This window comes from Micromys minutus (assembly GCF_963924665.1).
Source record: "Micromys minutus genome assembly, chromosome: 23".
NCBI lineage: Eukaryota > Metazoa > Chordata > Mammalia > Rodentia > Muridae > Micromys > Micromys minutus.
In genome coordinates, this window is record NC_137958.1 from 37,197,671 (window position 1) to 37,214,027 (window position 16,357).

General features: G+C 38.3%; 1 protein-coding gene across 1 annotated transcript in view; it reads right to left on the bottom strand.

Annotated features, from left to right (window-relative positions):
* THSD7A (thrombospondin type 1 domain containing 7A) overlaps nucleotides 1-16,357 on the bottom strand; it is a gene marked incomplete at both ends in the record, with an annotated part of 363,343 nt that overhangs the window by 198,953 nt on the left and 148,033 nt on the right. Inside the window, one exon of the mRNA XM_080936262.1 lies at nucleotides 8,971-9,802. Coding sequence (XP_080792388.1) covers nucleotides 8,971-9,802 — 832 coding nt within the window. The remainder of the gene's footprint in view (nucleotides 1-8,970; nucleotides 9,803-16,357) is intronic.

Genomic DNA, 16,357 nt, shown 5'->3' on the forward strand with positions numbered 1-16,357 from the left:
AGTCCTCCAACCTCCGCATACATGGATGGTCCTAACATAGAAACATCATATACATAAAAATAAATGTATGATAAGTAAGTGAATATATAACCAATTTAAAAATGTAAAAACAGAAGTAAAAGAAAACTCAAGTAAGGATGGTTATAATATGCAAAGATTAAGCTAAATAAGGAAACACCAAGAAAACACCGGTGTGTAGTTACTATGTTAATAACGGTACATTTCCTAATATTAACAGGAAAATCTAATTTTAACAGCATGTTAGCAATTGCTTTGGTGTTCATCAGGCTTCATAATATTGAGATCTGAGATATATTCAAAATAGTGTCTCATGAAATAAACATAAGCCTACAGTCTCTTAATTGAATACAATGGACCTTTTGACAACATTCTTTTACATGTTTCATAAGCTCCCAGAATTAGAATTTACCATAGTTCTCTGTTGATGCCTTGTGATTTACCAAAATGTTTAAGCTTTAAAAGTGGAAAGACTCCTTTAAATTTCAGGGAGTCAGTGTTTGCTCGACCTGAACACAAACTACTCATTATTTTAGTTGAGTGAAAACTGTGCTGGCAAATATTGTTTCTTACTTCTAAGCAACAGTTTCCCTGGCCCTATACAAATTATAATCATTAATACATATAAGTAGATATGTACATGTATGTCCTTATATATGAAGTTTGTGTCCACTAATCATTTGTTTGCTAGTTCTATTTTTTTAAAGAAATGATATCAAATAAAAGAATAGAAGGAAATAGAATGATTGTAGTGAAAAGAGGAAAATGTGGTTATCTATAAATTCAATCACATATTTTAAGAGAAATGAATAATAATTGACAAATTATGTTAACTGATGACTTGAACACAGGAAAGCAGATGCCATGCCTTATAATTTTGATCAAAATAGGTATCTTGGATCCAGTGCTATTTAAGCGGACAATATGTTTCTAGTATTTGTTTTCCACATCTGAGCACTTTAGTATTTAAAATGAATGAAGACACCCATGGATAAAAAAAAACATGAATGGGCATGTGTTTCTTTCTAATTAATTATAGAGAAATATATGCTCTACTTATTTCTTACTATTACAGTCTGGGAACAGGCAAATGGTAAGACAATGGAGACCAACAATACATCTATGGAGCAACTTTTTTTTTAAAAAAAGGTGAAAAAGAGCTAATCTAGTCAGATACAAAACAGTTATTTGTCATGGGACACGATATTGGGTTTATTTTTAATGGCTGCAGTTCATGAAATGAAACATGTCGTATTATAACAAACTTGCTTAGTAACTGCACCACACACACACACATACACACACACACACACACACACACACACACACACACACACACTAAATTAAAAATCACTATAATGGTTTGACCTACAAACCAAGTAAAGCATCAGGGAGATACAATTTGGTTTAATTCTCGCTCCTCAACCAATTGGGCCTTAGATTTATCCCAAGAACCCATCTGAAAACAGTGGGCATAGCATTGCACATTTGTTAACATGGTGTTGGGAAAGAAGAGACAGATGGATCCTCAGAGCATGTGGCCAGCTATTTTAGCTTAATTAGCAAGCTCTAGCTCAATGAGACGTTCTGTCTCATAATTCAAGGTGACAATACTCGAGGAAGAGCACCTGAGGTTGATCTCCTAACTTCCACATGCATGCACAAATGTGAATGCTTATAGTCACATACAAGTACATGTGTGTAAATGTATTTGAATTTTTTACACACAGTAAAAATACCCTGTCAAATGCAAAGTAATGATTTCAAGCTATTATTTTCTAATCTCTTTGCATTAAAGCTTAATTATTCTTATTTTTATACATACAACATACTTTTATAGCATCCTGTTTATATTATATCAATAAATAACACACACACACATGCATGCATACACACACTCACCTTTGAACATGCTTACACCTCCTTACTAAATGATTTAGAGATGTTTGTATTCAGGGGATATAAAATCCAAACATTTAAGCTTTGTTCTCGAGCTCTATAGGTTTCAGCAGGTGCTAACTCTTCTGGTCACTTCTACCTAGCCTGACATGTGAGCAGCCTGTGGACCTGACAGTACTACACGATGAGCTGACATTGGCCTCCAGATACCAGAGCTGTTGTTATTTCTGTTTTCAATTTCTTTCTGCATCACCCCCTCAGATCTGTGCAACCTACTCAGCATTAAAAATAGCATCCCTTTGGAATGGATTCTGGGTCTTATTGACTTCCTTTCATGAAGAGCTCACTACTCCCCTGTTTGTTTTGTGCCAGCATGCTCTTTTCATTGGCATCTCAACGTATTGTTGGTTCTTTAGGGGAAGATTCCTTATAATGAAAACAGTATCCTAGAATTGAATTTTGCTTAGTTTTTCTGATGCGCGCCAGAGTTCGTTTTGTGGTTTGGCCATTTTACTCTTACATGTAGCAGTCACTTAGTAGAGCATCAGAAAACAAGTTTCAGGCTTATATTTATGTATTTGAAAAGTTTAATAAAGTTATTATTTACAGAAGAGAATTTGCCTAGTGATAATGAAGCCCATTAGAAATGAGCACTGACAAAATTATGGACCAAGAGCCATGGAGAGCTTTGCCTTTGTTAGAGAAATCTGGCCACTGCTGAATCCCAGCTTTTTTCTCATTTTATTTTCTGGAATACTATCACCCCTTCCTTTGGTAGAATCTGAGAAAGAAGAGGACTAGGAGCCTCCTAAATATTCTGCTCACAACCCTTACACACAGAAAGAAGCTAGTGAGGATGCCTGGAGGACCTTTCCTAACTCTGCCATAGCCTTTCTAATAGTACTTACCTTCTGAGAGGAGTCTGGCTTTCTTGTGAGCTATCTACTCTCAAAGAAGAAGAAATAGGCACAGTGACTATTGCTCAGAATAATCAACAGGAATACAGGGCATGCTTACAAGATGTGCAGAGGACTATCTGACAGGCTTGTCAACACCAGATACCATTGGAAAAATGCAAAATCTAAAAGCCTGTTAAGTATTCACGAGAAATAGTCATTTTATAAATGGATTCTGAATAACCTAACAGGAGTCAATGCTGCCTTAAATAGCAGGTAATTTTCTCCCTTCTTTTTGGTCAGGGTAGAATTAAATTTGCAATTTCATCAGGTCTCGATGTTATAGTGTGGGAAAGGGTCTCAGTAGCTCATCAGTGACGGTGCATCCTGTGAGTGAAAGCTCACAGGCACAGCCAAGATGGTTGGGTGGGGACTCCATACTCACTGCTTTGAAATGTACCCTGCTTCAGGATAGACTCATCTGTAGCTCATGCTGAAAACCAATGAGATTTCTTCTAAGTAGATAAACACAGGTTTTATATCTAAGATATTACACATTTTTTGAAGGCTCATTGGGAATCACAAGATTTGGAAGGCTTTTAGAAATTGTCTCGCACTCTTTCCCATCCCCTGTGAACAGTTTTATAGAAACACTACTCCATTCCAGAAAATGTACATGGTTTGTTTATCACTGTATTAAACTCTATTCATTTGAGGCAACGGGTCTGTTCATGCTTTTATAACATTTCATTTCTCTATTTTTTTTTAGAAAATTTCTTTCTATTATTGTGTATGTACACACACAGGGAAGACTGGGTAGGGGTCAAGAGAGAATGACAGTATGTGACTGTAACAGCCTGCTTATGGAAGGCTGAGGACAGCTGAGATAAATCCTTTTATTTCCTTCCTCCTTTAGCTGTGTTCTGGGGATCAAACTTAGCTGGCCAAGCTTGGCCAGAAACACCTTTACTTGCTGAGTTATCTCACCAACTTTCTGTTTGTTTTATTTGTTATTTTTTGTTTGTTTGTATTTTTTAGTTGCTTATCCAGTCATCTATTATTTTAAGCCCTCTAGTTGTTTGGATGAATTCACACACTGCTTTCAAGCCTACAGCTTTCTATTCATGTTTACTAGTTAAAATTAATTTATGTAGTTTGTTTGCTTATTTGAGATAGGGTCTCTCTATATAGTCTTTGCTATCTTGAATTCACTGCATATACCAGGCTAGCCTCAAACTCACAGCCTATCTGCTTCCTGAGGGCTGGGATTACAGGCATTCAGCACCCTCCACATTTTATATTAAAGTTTCATATCCTAACTTAAGAAAGCTATTTTAAAAGCAAATACTGGATCTGTTAATAACTGATACTTTAAGGTAAAATTAAGAGTCAAATATAAAGACATTGATTTTGTTGAACACCAATATAACTTTCTGATTAACAAATATAGCAGAGGTTGTGTTACAACATTTCTGACTTAAAAAAAAAAATGAGACCTGAGGGAATGGGAAGGCCTGGAGGAGGGAATGGTCTTTGAGACATGGGGAAGAAGGAATAGGAAGAGGAACTGTGGGAGGGTTCAAGAGATGGTTAACAACTGAACTACAAAATAATAATAATAATAATAATAATAATAATAATAATAATAATAATAATAATAATAATAATAATACAAAAATAATAATAACCACGTAAGAATCATTATTCCCTGACATCTGGTATGCAGTGGCTTATTTTCTAGAGATATAAACAAGAATAAAATTAATAATAGAAACCAGAGACTTATAGGTCAGCCTGCCATTATTTCTAAATGCTACTATATTATTCTGGTTTTTATTTGTTCACGTGTGTTTGCATTATACAATTTTCCCAATGCTAGCTAGAGCCACTTCTTTGGATTTAACCACCCCAAATCCTTTCCAAACCCAAATTCATTCGTATTCCCTCAGGAATCTCACGGGCTGAATTTTCCAAAGCTCTTGGCAATGTCTCCAATGGGCTTGTAATTACAACTAATTGCCTTTGTTAGAAAATGTGACAAAACAGAGTGTATTTAAGTGGAAGGTATTTTCAAAAGTCGCCAAGTACGTCCACTGACTGTGTCTTGCTTTACTTATAGCACCCTTCCTAGCCATTCCTGGAACGGACACCTTTAATAAGCAGCCGAGTCTTCCCTCCAACAAGCAACATTCTGGAGTGAAGCAGCTCCTGGAGAACTGTTGGATTAGAACTGAGTTCAGTGAAGGCTGAAGCTGGCCACCTCCATTGTCCCTCTCCCTAGCATCATTTTAAAGTCCTGGGCTCCTGTTCGAACTGTGACTTCCCTTCCAAGTGTGGGTCACATTGTTCTTTCATAGTTTGGATTTTCTAGAGAAATGCTTGACACACTAGCCTATGGATTCCTACCCCAAACAAGATTCTATTCAAACCACAGGAACAAATGTGTGTTCTTGTAAGAATAGAGAGCCTCGCCTATGGATTGTCACAACTTTAATCTTCACCACTTTATAGAATCTGGCATGTCCATCCAGTTGTTTTAAATACAAATACATTTTAAAAAATGAAGATTTCCAGATACCCAGTGCCCAGGATATCCCAGTAGGATGACGTTGGCATATATAGTCTCCTAAGGAGAAGGAGATTTTATAACAAGCAAGTGAATTGATTGATTTCTACTTAGAATTATCATATACTACATTTGACAGCCTGACTGGCTGTAAGTGAGTATCTTTGCTCAAGCTTAACCTTTAACAGTTTTAAAATAAACCCCAAAGATGTTTGAGGAATCCTTTTTACTATGCCAGTCCTTGCTGTATGCCATTCCTTCTGGCTCAAGAGAAACTCAAAGTCGTAAAATTATGCTATAAAGGGTTTGCTTATAAACTCACCTAGGAAATATTAAGTCATACAGAGTAGTATTTAGCTAAGAAACTACTGTTAACAGAGCAGTATTTAGCTAAAAAGTACAGCCTCCAGTCTGAAAAGTAGTGTGCTAACCAGGCTTGTTAGAATCTGAGAAAGAAATTTGTATCACCACTGAAGTCTCTGCTAACATTTATTCACAAGAGGAACCTTCCCTATGGCACCATTGCCTTAACAAAAGGAGACGCCCAGACTTACAAGGAGCCATTAGGTCCATCCCCTCATCAAAGAACATGCCTCTAAGGGGCAGCTCAAGTGGGCAGTTCAGACTCACAACCACCATTAAGTCCTGGCCTGCCATTAAGTCCCTTGTACTCTTATTGGGAAAAGAATTATAACGCCAGGTTTCAAGATTACACTAGGCAACAACCATTTTAAAAAGCAAACAAAAAACGAGCCTTAGTATATGTAAGAAATATTTCTGACAATCATGTCTGCTGTGTAAATTGCCCATTTTCCTACAAGGATAGATTTGCTCTCTCTTGCCCTTGTTTAAATGTTCAAAGTGTAACTTGTAGATGGGACAGGGAAGGTTTAAAGATGATAGCAGATGTAGAATTCATAAGCCTAATGTGTATATATGCATATGAGTTAGTAAAGTCTATTTGAAGCCGGTTCCACTTTGAGCATTAGCCAAAGACAGATCGAGCAACTTTAAAAAGCTTTTCCCATGGTTAATCTCTAAGTGTGCAGAGTGAGTTCTGATCAGGAAAACATTCTGTTTCTGTAACACCTTCATGCCACTGAGAACTCAGGCATTGGTGGAGGTGTTAAGTGTACATGGAGGGGCAAGACACAGAGCTGTCCAAGTTTCTTATCTCTGATACATCTGACTACCCCATTGTCCAACACTCCAGAATCAGGGAGGACTGGAGAGAGACTTTCTTCCTGCCGTTAAAGATGAGCTGTGGCTACGGTTCTGAGCTCTATTGATCAACATCAGTTTGAAAGCAGGGTGTAGGCTTTTACAATTCAGCTACAATTCTTTGACAAATTCTATTGGCTTGTAGAGAAGTTCCCAAAGATTCTTAGCCTTACTTAGCTAAGTTCTTTTAGTTACTGGAACGAACTATTGCTAGTCTTATTCAATGATTATTTAAACTTCTTATATCCAAATTAAAAAAAAAAAAAAAAGGAATGAGATGAAAGATATTTTAAATCCAATGATTAAATTCCTGATTTGTGGTTCTTTACTAATTCATGTTTCACTATACTGGCTTCCTTGACAAAGTGGTGCAATGTCTGAACAAAATGGAAGTGAGGATGCAGGTGGTTGACAACATTCCCCACATTATAAGTCTATTTGCTTAATTCACACAACTGATGTGAGTATTAGGCTAGATGCATTGGAAGCGACTAGCCTGACTACACTTTTACGGAGTAGTCAACATTAACGTAAACCTCTCCTGAATGTTAGTCCAGTGACAGCATGAAGCAGCTCAAAGTTGCCCTCGAGGCTCGTTCAAGTGCTCAGTGGAAGCCAAACCTCTAAATAACTACTACTCCAGGGGAAACGACTGAAGACATCAGAGCGAAGACTCAGAAAAGAACCAAATAGGAGGTGGATTGAAATGCTTCAGTATGGAGGTCCGACGCACACACATACAGTAAATGAACCTGGTGAATAGAGGCCAGGAAGATGGACACTATCAGCAAAGCAAGCAAGATTGGGAAGATGCTGTGAAGGGGTAATGTGAATTACTGTGCATAAGAAATTCAATGTGTGGATTAAAGGGAGCGGGGGAGAGTGGCAAGTAGGCTCAAAACAGCAAGTACAACTGCAGGTAGATCAGTGGTAGAGTGGTTGCCCAGCACAGCCCAAGGCTACCATAAAATGATGGACTAAAATAAGAGTCGGCCAGAACAATAGTATTACGAGATAAAGGTTTTATCTTTGATGAATGGATTGTGCCTTTTTATTCATTCATTCACTTAAGCTATAACCTCTTCCAGAAAGGTTCTCAGTTATATCTGAATATCCACAGTGACCCTGTCAATGAGCAAGAACAGGAGAAGGAAAGATGGTGTGGAAACAAAATAGAACAAGCCAGTGGGTTATTTGAGAAAGCAGCAGGCATGGCACACAATCTATTAGGTTTCCAACCTCCAAAGTAAACAACAAATTGTAATCTTTACAAGATTTCCAGGGGCAAGAAGAAACAGTCTTCCAGCTGCTCCAAAAAGGCATATGGGTTGAGGCATCGGTGACATTTATCTTATGGTTTTAATCAAGAGAACAGGCTGAGTGCTTAAGGAGATGGCACACCCAACGTCACTGCCACAATAAATCGGATAAAAAATTCTGAGTGATGATGCTATAATCTCTTAGGATCCGTCCAAATCATGCCTTTGTAAGTGTTTCAAAAAGGGCAATTATGCAAATGATTCAGATAAGCCACACCCACAAAGTCTGGTTTATCTGAGAGCAAAATTAAGCCAGTCCAGAGAACATCATATCCTTCCTACAATCCTGAATTAATACTATTTTCGCAACAGATGATTCACACATGAGGTAGCCTCTCAGAGTGTAGTCACCAGGTACCAGAAGATAATCTGCCAAATGATTTCCATCCAGGAATTGCTGCCAATTAATTACATTTTCAAAGCTAGGCCACTCCTGGTTAAATACCTTCTACCAACTTACCTCCCCCTGCTTCCTGTTTGCTTCTCTGCAGAGAGTTACTTTGTTTTATAAAATGTGAGAGAATATTATTCTTAGGTATGGTTCCCTAGGTGATTGTTAAGAGCAGGTTTTGTTTATAGGGTGATTCTGAAAATGCTATAAACCTGGAGAGATTACAACTGTGCTTTGTTCTATTAACTCACTCCGATAAATATCACTATGCAAAATCCCAATTCTCCAAGCTCCTAATACTTTTACTTTATTTCTTTTGTAGGGAGCAAAAACCTGCTTAAAGAAGAGGTGTTGCTCTTTCTTTGTGGTGCTGGGAACAGAACTTTGGGCCTCGAAGATGCTGGGCGAGTACTCTACCACTAACCCATGTGCCCTTCCCAAGAAGCTACATTTTGTCATAAAGGCTATGAAACCTTTAAACAGGGTGGGGTCTACACATGGACAAAATAAAACCACCACCAAGATATCTACAAAAGCTCCTACGCCTTGCACTAGTGGATATCTGTCACATGTATATTCTAGGAGTCAGTACAGTGAGTTTGGAGTCCCTATTGTTTCTGCAGACAGGAAACAGGTATGCTGCTGGCAATTAGACTTTACCTGAGGTCCGCAGATTTCCCAGTCCTGTTTAAGCACATCACGTCCCTGGTTTGATACCCAATCTGGATGTCCCAGTATCTGTTCTCCTGTCTGTTCTGTCTGTTTCTGTTTCTCTTCTTCTTGATGAGCTCACGGGCCTCTGGGTCCTTCACAGCTTTTCCTCTCTCCTTCTCTCTCTCCTTGTTTTTGCCTCGACGCCTGGCTTGCCTGGCTTGCCGTGAGTGTGGTACGGAGCACGTACTCCAGGGCCCCACCTGCAAGCTATACATGCTCTCCTCCGCCTCGCAGGGGTTGGACTGGCAGACCTGGAACTCAGTGAGGTTGGGACAGCCAGAGCCTCCAAACTGTGGTGGCGCAACCACATGCCTCGTGCGATGCTGCAGGCCGCTGCCACAGGTCCTGGAGCACTCGGACCAGGGCGAGAACTCAGACACGATGCAGTCTTGCTGGCAAGGGATGAGGCAGGCCTGTTCCAGGAGGGGCTTGGGTTCAAAGTACTCGCAGATGATGTCCTCTGCGGGAATGTCCTTGTCCTTCTGGATGCACATTATCTCTCTCACCTGGATGCCTTCTTCCCCCTTCACGCACTCGCCTGCTCTCTCGAGGCTTTTTGAAATAACAGGCTGACACTGGTTCCAGGGTCCCAGCCTCCAGTCGTACAACTCTTTGTGCCAGTCACACACCTTGAAACAGTTTTGCTGGTTGCTGGGTCTCACAGCCTGCTTGCAGTTCGTATGTAACGTGGTCCAGCCTTCCACATGAGCACACCACACAGCCCGAGTCTGTATTCCGCCCGGTCCACAGTCATCTCCCATGCACCGTCCCCAGGGACCTATGAAAAACAGCACACGAGTCAGCCGGGCTGCAAGAAGAAAGTGACGTGCGATTCCCATTTTAGAAAGACGTCTCTAGCTTTAGTACATTAACTTCCCGACATCTTATAAAGTAGGTCTCTGAACGAGACGACTGGAAAGTAACGCTCGTTCCTGAGTACTTTTACAAGAGGGAACTGTGTCAAGGAGTCTATATAAGGTAACAGCTGGGGCAATTTCACTTTGGGCCCCTTTGGGATTACTAAAAGTTTGCTTTGATTCATTTCCTTCATTTCAGGTAGACAGAGATTGTTGCTCATAAAGGGCATCAGAAACTAGTCACAGTGAAAACCCATTACTCTTGCCTCGCACCCTGAACTCTGCTTTAGTAAGTGGTAAAAGAAATAGCCCCTCATGAAAGGCTTTTCCTCTGGGCTCTCTCTGCCTGCGCAATTAACTATTTTGCAGAAAATGCTCTCCCTCGCCTTCTTTTTTATTGTTGCAGGATAGGTTGGAAGAAGTCTAATGGCTGTATACAGTGTTGCTGATAGAATTTAAAGTGGAACTTCGTGGTTACAAAAGCTGCGGAATGAAAACCCTCTTTTAAAGGATACTTGACTTAGATAAAAAAAGAAGCCCCAGTGAACGATAGAGATGAATAAAGACATTTAATAAGCTAAAAAACAAAACTTTTCAATAGTCTGACCTTGTGTTGAGCAAGAACTTTGGTTTATTTCAATTAACTCATGTGTTAAATATGAATAAGTTGGTATTTTGTGGAACAGCTGAGTTTATGGTTTGAGAATGAAAGGGGTTTGCTATTCTAGAATATTTTTTCAGAGTAGGCACCAAGTATTCATGTCTTATCTATTTTCCCCCTAAGGCTATCATATTGTCTTCAAGGTGTTTACAAATTCTGTCGTATTCAATTAAAAATACATTTTAGAATTGTGAATAAACGCAAAGATCACATAAACACATGATTTTCAAACTGTTGTCATAATGATGGGTACTTAGTTAATGACCCTTGATTGTTGTCAACAAGTCCTATGTAAGTAAGTATCAGTTGATGGTCATAGGTTGCCTAAGACAGACAGACGGACTGACAGACAGACAGACAGACAGACACACACACATATGCACACCCATACACACACATACACGCACACACACACAGAGCTGCTGCCCTTTTCCTTCAGTCCTCCATCCATAAGAAAAGGTCTGGCTTCAAGTTTATTTTTAATCCATGTCTAGATTGTGCATAAGGATTTGTCTGCAAGATGCTGAAGGAAGAAAGAAAGAGCGAAACCATTAAAGTAGGCACAGACCTCATTCTGGGCCTCAGAAAAACAGAACAGGAATGGGGCTGGTTCTCCAAATTCACATTTTGAACATACAATAAAACCAGCTGCATTTTAGACCCAGCTCTTCTGACACTTGGACCCCAATAAAGCCTAAGTTTAGAGCTTTAGGTTAAGATGCTGCCCTCTGTGAAAAACAGCATTAGTCTATGGGAGAAGAAATACAAAGAATGCCTTTATAGTATCTATGTTTATTTAACAGAAAGATGTTTGATGATGTTGTCTTTCTTACAAGTGACACAATAAAACTGTAAACAGAAGAGCAAGAGTCACCTGAAATATCGGGCTAATTAGTCATCTTTTTACTTAAAATAGCACTAGATTTGGTCCATCCAAACTATTATTTTTTTAAATTCTTATGTAAAATTGTATAAGTAGTTAAAATAAAGTTCAGAAAATAGTGTCCCTAGATGTTGATGTTAATGCTTTATAAACAAAAGGACAGTGAATTTGTTGGAAGTGTCAACATAAAGTACCTAATGAATAATATTTAATCCCATTTTTACTTTGTCTCCCAATATTTTTCTACAATACTTTTGATGGTTCCTTACAGACTTGTAAAATATTACATCTGAGAATCTTAAAACTAAGGATGCATCTTAATATAGAAATGTTATAGAATGTATAAAACTTTAGAATTATTCCATGTAGTTTTAATTTTAGTTTTCTCTGTCCATTGGGTTTGAACAAAACTGTTATCCTATTTTCCACAGGAACGCACAGTTATATTAGACTCATGGCTAAACTATGTGCTGCTCAGTTGATATTTTAAAGAATGGGTGTCTTGTGTTAACTTAGAATTTCAATCCAAACCCAAGATAAATTACTGTTTTCTCTCTCTCTCTCTCTCTCTCTCTCTCTCTCTCTCTCTCTCTCTCTCTCTCTCTCTCTCTCCCCTCCCTCCGCTCCCTCTCCATCTCTATCTCTCCGTGCTCCCTCCCTCTCTCCCTCTTTCTCCCTCCCTTCCTTTCTTTCTTCTTTCTTTCTTTTTTTCTTGAGACAGAGTTTCTTTGTAAGCACTGGCTGCCAGGAACTCACTTTTTAGACCTGGCTGGCCTCAAACTCACTACCTCTGCCTCCCAAGTGCTGGGATTAAAGGCATGTATCACCATGCCTGGCTGAGAATTTCTTGATGTACCATGATTTTCCATCATTGACAATTACCATGAAATTAAACCAATCAATTAATGTTTAGGATTTTATGTCAGAATGAAGCCAAAAGAATTTTGTAGAAAATGCTCATAGTGTTGATCTTATTGTAAAGACTGGTTAGTTGGCCTTCACATTCCTTTTCATGAAGAGACATGGATAAAAATTGGTTCCCTTCAGATAGCACACCAATAAAAGTCCAGAAAAATGGTTCCACTCAAGGCTATTTTGGTGAACTAATGAGTTCACTGGGGTTACTAACAGAAGTATAGATGAACGACTTCATCACTACAAAGCTCAGCCAAATATAATCTCTAGAGTTTTCCTCCCAACTTGACTGCTCCTCAAACAAGTGGGTTTCCTCTCACTAGCATTCATTTAGAGATCTCATCAAATGAGCACAAGCTATGGTTTCAGAACAGAATAATAATAGTAAGTTTTCTCCAAGGCCCATGATCGATCTAGTTCCAGGTTCTTAGTCGCATTAGCAGTGTCAGGTATTTGTTCTGTCTCATGGAATTCTACTTACAAAGAGATTAATTATTCCAATAACATTTGAATGCAATTACTCTGCCAAAGACACATTGCAACAAAATGACCCTTAGTGACACACTGCTATACCCACACTGCTATGACCCACAGATCATCACTCAAATCTCCTTCTTCTTAGATTAGATGACACATAAGTACACAAGGTTTAACGTCTGAGAGAGTTTGAAGCACAAAGACCTAAATTGAATGAGTGAAAGTCTTCCTCAGGCTCCCCTCTCAAGGTTTGGGATCTATGTGGAAGAGAAAGAAGAAAGACTGTAGTCACCAGAAGGAATGAATGGCTCCAAGAAAACAATGCTTTCCAAACACAACAGAATTGAAACACAAATGAGCTCACAAAGACTGTGCCAGTACACATAAGTGGTCCTCGCACAGAGTGAGTAAACACAGCTCCTACCTATAAGACACTATTTGCATCCAATCCCCAAAGGCAAAAGCAAAATAAAGTTTCTTCAGTGGAGTCTCAATGAGTTTATAAACCATACTATAGGTTAAGCCCATGCTCGTGAGCAGTTGACCATTCCAAAATGGCCTAATCAGTCTTTTACAACTTTAAATCTTAGTTTGCTTTGTTTGGGCGTCTCATGTCTAATAAATTTTTACTTATTTATTTGGGTTTTGATTTGGGTTTCTGTGGGAGTGGACTGTTTGTATCCTTCTTAGTTTTGTTGTTTTTCTTGTCTGTTAAGAGACTGTTTGAGGGAGAGAGAGAGAGAGAGAGAGAGAGAGAGAGAGAGAGAGAGAGAGGGGGAGGGAGGGAGGGAGGGAGGGAGGGAGGGAGGGAGGGAGGGAGGGAGGGAGAGGGAGAGGGAGAGGGAGAGGGAGAGGGAGAGGGAGAGGGAGAGGGAGAGAGGGAAAGAGAGAGAACATAACGTTCGGAAGGTAGGTCGTGAGAGTCTGGGATAGAAAAACATGAACCAAATTTATTACGTAAATTATTTTTTAAAAAATCTTTATTCTCATTTTTATTGAATATTTTCTGATTTTACATTTCAGATGTTATCCCCTTCTCGCAACACTACCCTCCCATTGCCTCCACGAAGATGCTCTCTCTCCCAACCACCCTCTTCTACCTCACCATATTGACATTCCCCTAAACTGGGAAACTGAGCCTTTGCTGGACCTCTCCTTCCACTGATGAGAGAGAATGCTATCTTTTGCTGCATATGCACCTGGGGACATGGATCTAAAAGCTTTTCAAAAGATAAACAGCAGTCCTGTGAGCATTACAACTTATTGAGGTTTTAAATCGTGTCCTGAGTTATATGCTTCTCTCTCTATTGCCCAGGACTGAATGTTTCAACTCATAATAGATACCTGCACAATAGTCAATGAAAATATGTCACTGAACAAATGAATTTTAAAAATTTTCCAGTTGATACTTTGGTGTATAGAAACATATAACATCATTTAATGTAAATCCAACTTACTAGAAAAGTGAGATTTTTGTTTGATACTCTTCTGTTAACTTTTTAATTAAAAATTTCCCATTGTACCTATTTATTGTATATGGTCCTGTGGTATAACAGGACACTAACATAAGCATACAGTGTGCCATTGATTTTATGTTTGGATGTATTTATTAACATACATATATATGGATCGTCTTTCACATGTTTGTTTATATTTATAAATATAAACTTTGCACTGACACTAATTTAATTGACAACATGTTGTGTTTGATAGTTTGTGTCTCTTCCTCAAGATATTTCAGTCACTAGACAAAAGGACATTACAAATGCAAATATAGTTCACTCCAGAACAGGTTCTTACTAACGAACTCCTCACAGTTAACATGGTTAGATGATAACATATTTCATGAAAATGCAACAGAGACCTATAATGAAACTAAGGAAAAACAGGCATTAGGGTAACAACAAAAGCAGAGGTGGCAATATAATCATTAATGAAGAGCTCATACACCTTCCAGGCTCTAACTGCTGCCTTATCTTTTCATTGCACCTTGGGTATGGCATAGTGTCCAATTAACCACTCTCATGAAAGATCAGATTTTTACCACAGCATACCCAATGAATGGCTGTCTACATATGCCCTCCAAACAGTCTTGCAATAATCACACACTGCCTAGAATGAAGACCACATCTAAAATTGCTCTTGACAACCAAGCATAGTTAACCCAATTAGCTACTCTGTTTCTAAGGGCACACATGGTTTAAAATGCAGCTTAAAAACAAAGTATGCAAATTCTATTAAGGAAAACACAAAGTTCACTGCCAGGCATGATGTGAGACAGTGACACACAACATCACATAGCTCTGCACATGATGAAGAGTCAGACTCACAGCTTATATTACCAGGAATGAGGGGGTGTAGTTTGTATGTGCTTTCTAACAAGAACAAGAATTCTCCACTGGTTGAAATCTGCTTTATTTATTTAAGAAAGTTAGACTCTAATTGGCCAAATGAATAATAAACAGTCTTCTCCTTCAAGGCTTGGATACTATCAGTTTATGAATAGCAATCTCTCCCTGTGTACAGATCTGTAAGACTGTGTTTATTCATTATCATGCAAAATCTGTCTAGGGTGTAGGTCAATAAATATGTGTAAAACATTGAGCTTGACAGATTTTATGCAAATCTGGAGAGAAACATTAGTTGTCTTATTCTACCAAAAATAAGTTAAAGCAACTGTTTGTATTCTCAAAGCATTTATATCATTAATACTTGCAAAACAGTTATTTCCAACTAGAATCCATGTAAATTAAGTACTACTGAGACAAAAACATTACGTGTATGGTACTTGGCTTGGTTTTCATGCAGATAGGATATAAAATATAATTGTAAATCAACTTTGAAATTTTTCTGAAAAAATAGATTATTTTACTTTACTACAGAGAATTTTATAACATGTCATTTTTACTTTATGTAATTCAAATTTCTTTATTTCATTTGACAAAAGATGGACTACTAAATTCAAAATTAGCAGTTGCCTTAACAAGTTCAACACTCTCTTCTTCTGAGACTGTTGATTTTATATGTCAAGGGCATTAGAACAGTAACAGGTTGAGTCCATAAAAGGCCATGTTATTGACAGGTGGCCAGCAACCGTTCTAAAGAGCCTTATAAAAGATAAACATGGTTAAAGGAACACAAGAAAATTATGCAAACTACTTTCCTTTCTAGTTTGCTATAAAACTCTTAAATGAGACTGATTCTTGTTTGGCTAAATACATGTGCATCTTTCAAATGAGTCAATATGTCTTCCCTCCTGACAGTGATTCTAGACTAGCATGTCCTGCTTAGCACAAGGTCAAAGAGCATGTACTGAGCTTTGTTATGCGCAGATTTCTGTATCTTGTTTGCTATAAAATATTACCTTTTAAAATTTACAGGTAGCAAAAGTGGGAAAAAAATCCATTGATTTGTTTTCTGAAGCAGAGCTTGTAAAAAAAAAAAATATAAGGAATTGCTGCTAAGTAGAAAATGTCATTCTCAATCCTAAGTAACTTTATATGTTGTCAACCTAGTGGGCAATTACATACATCTATATAT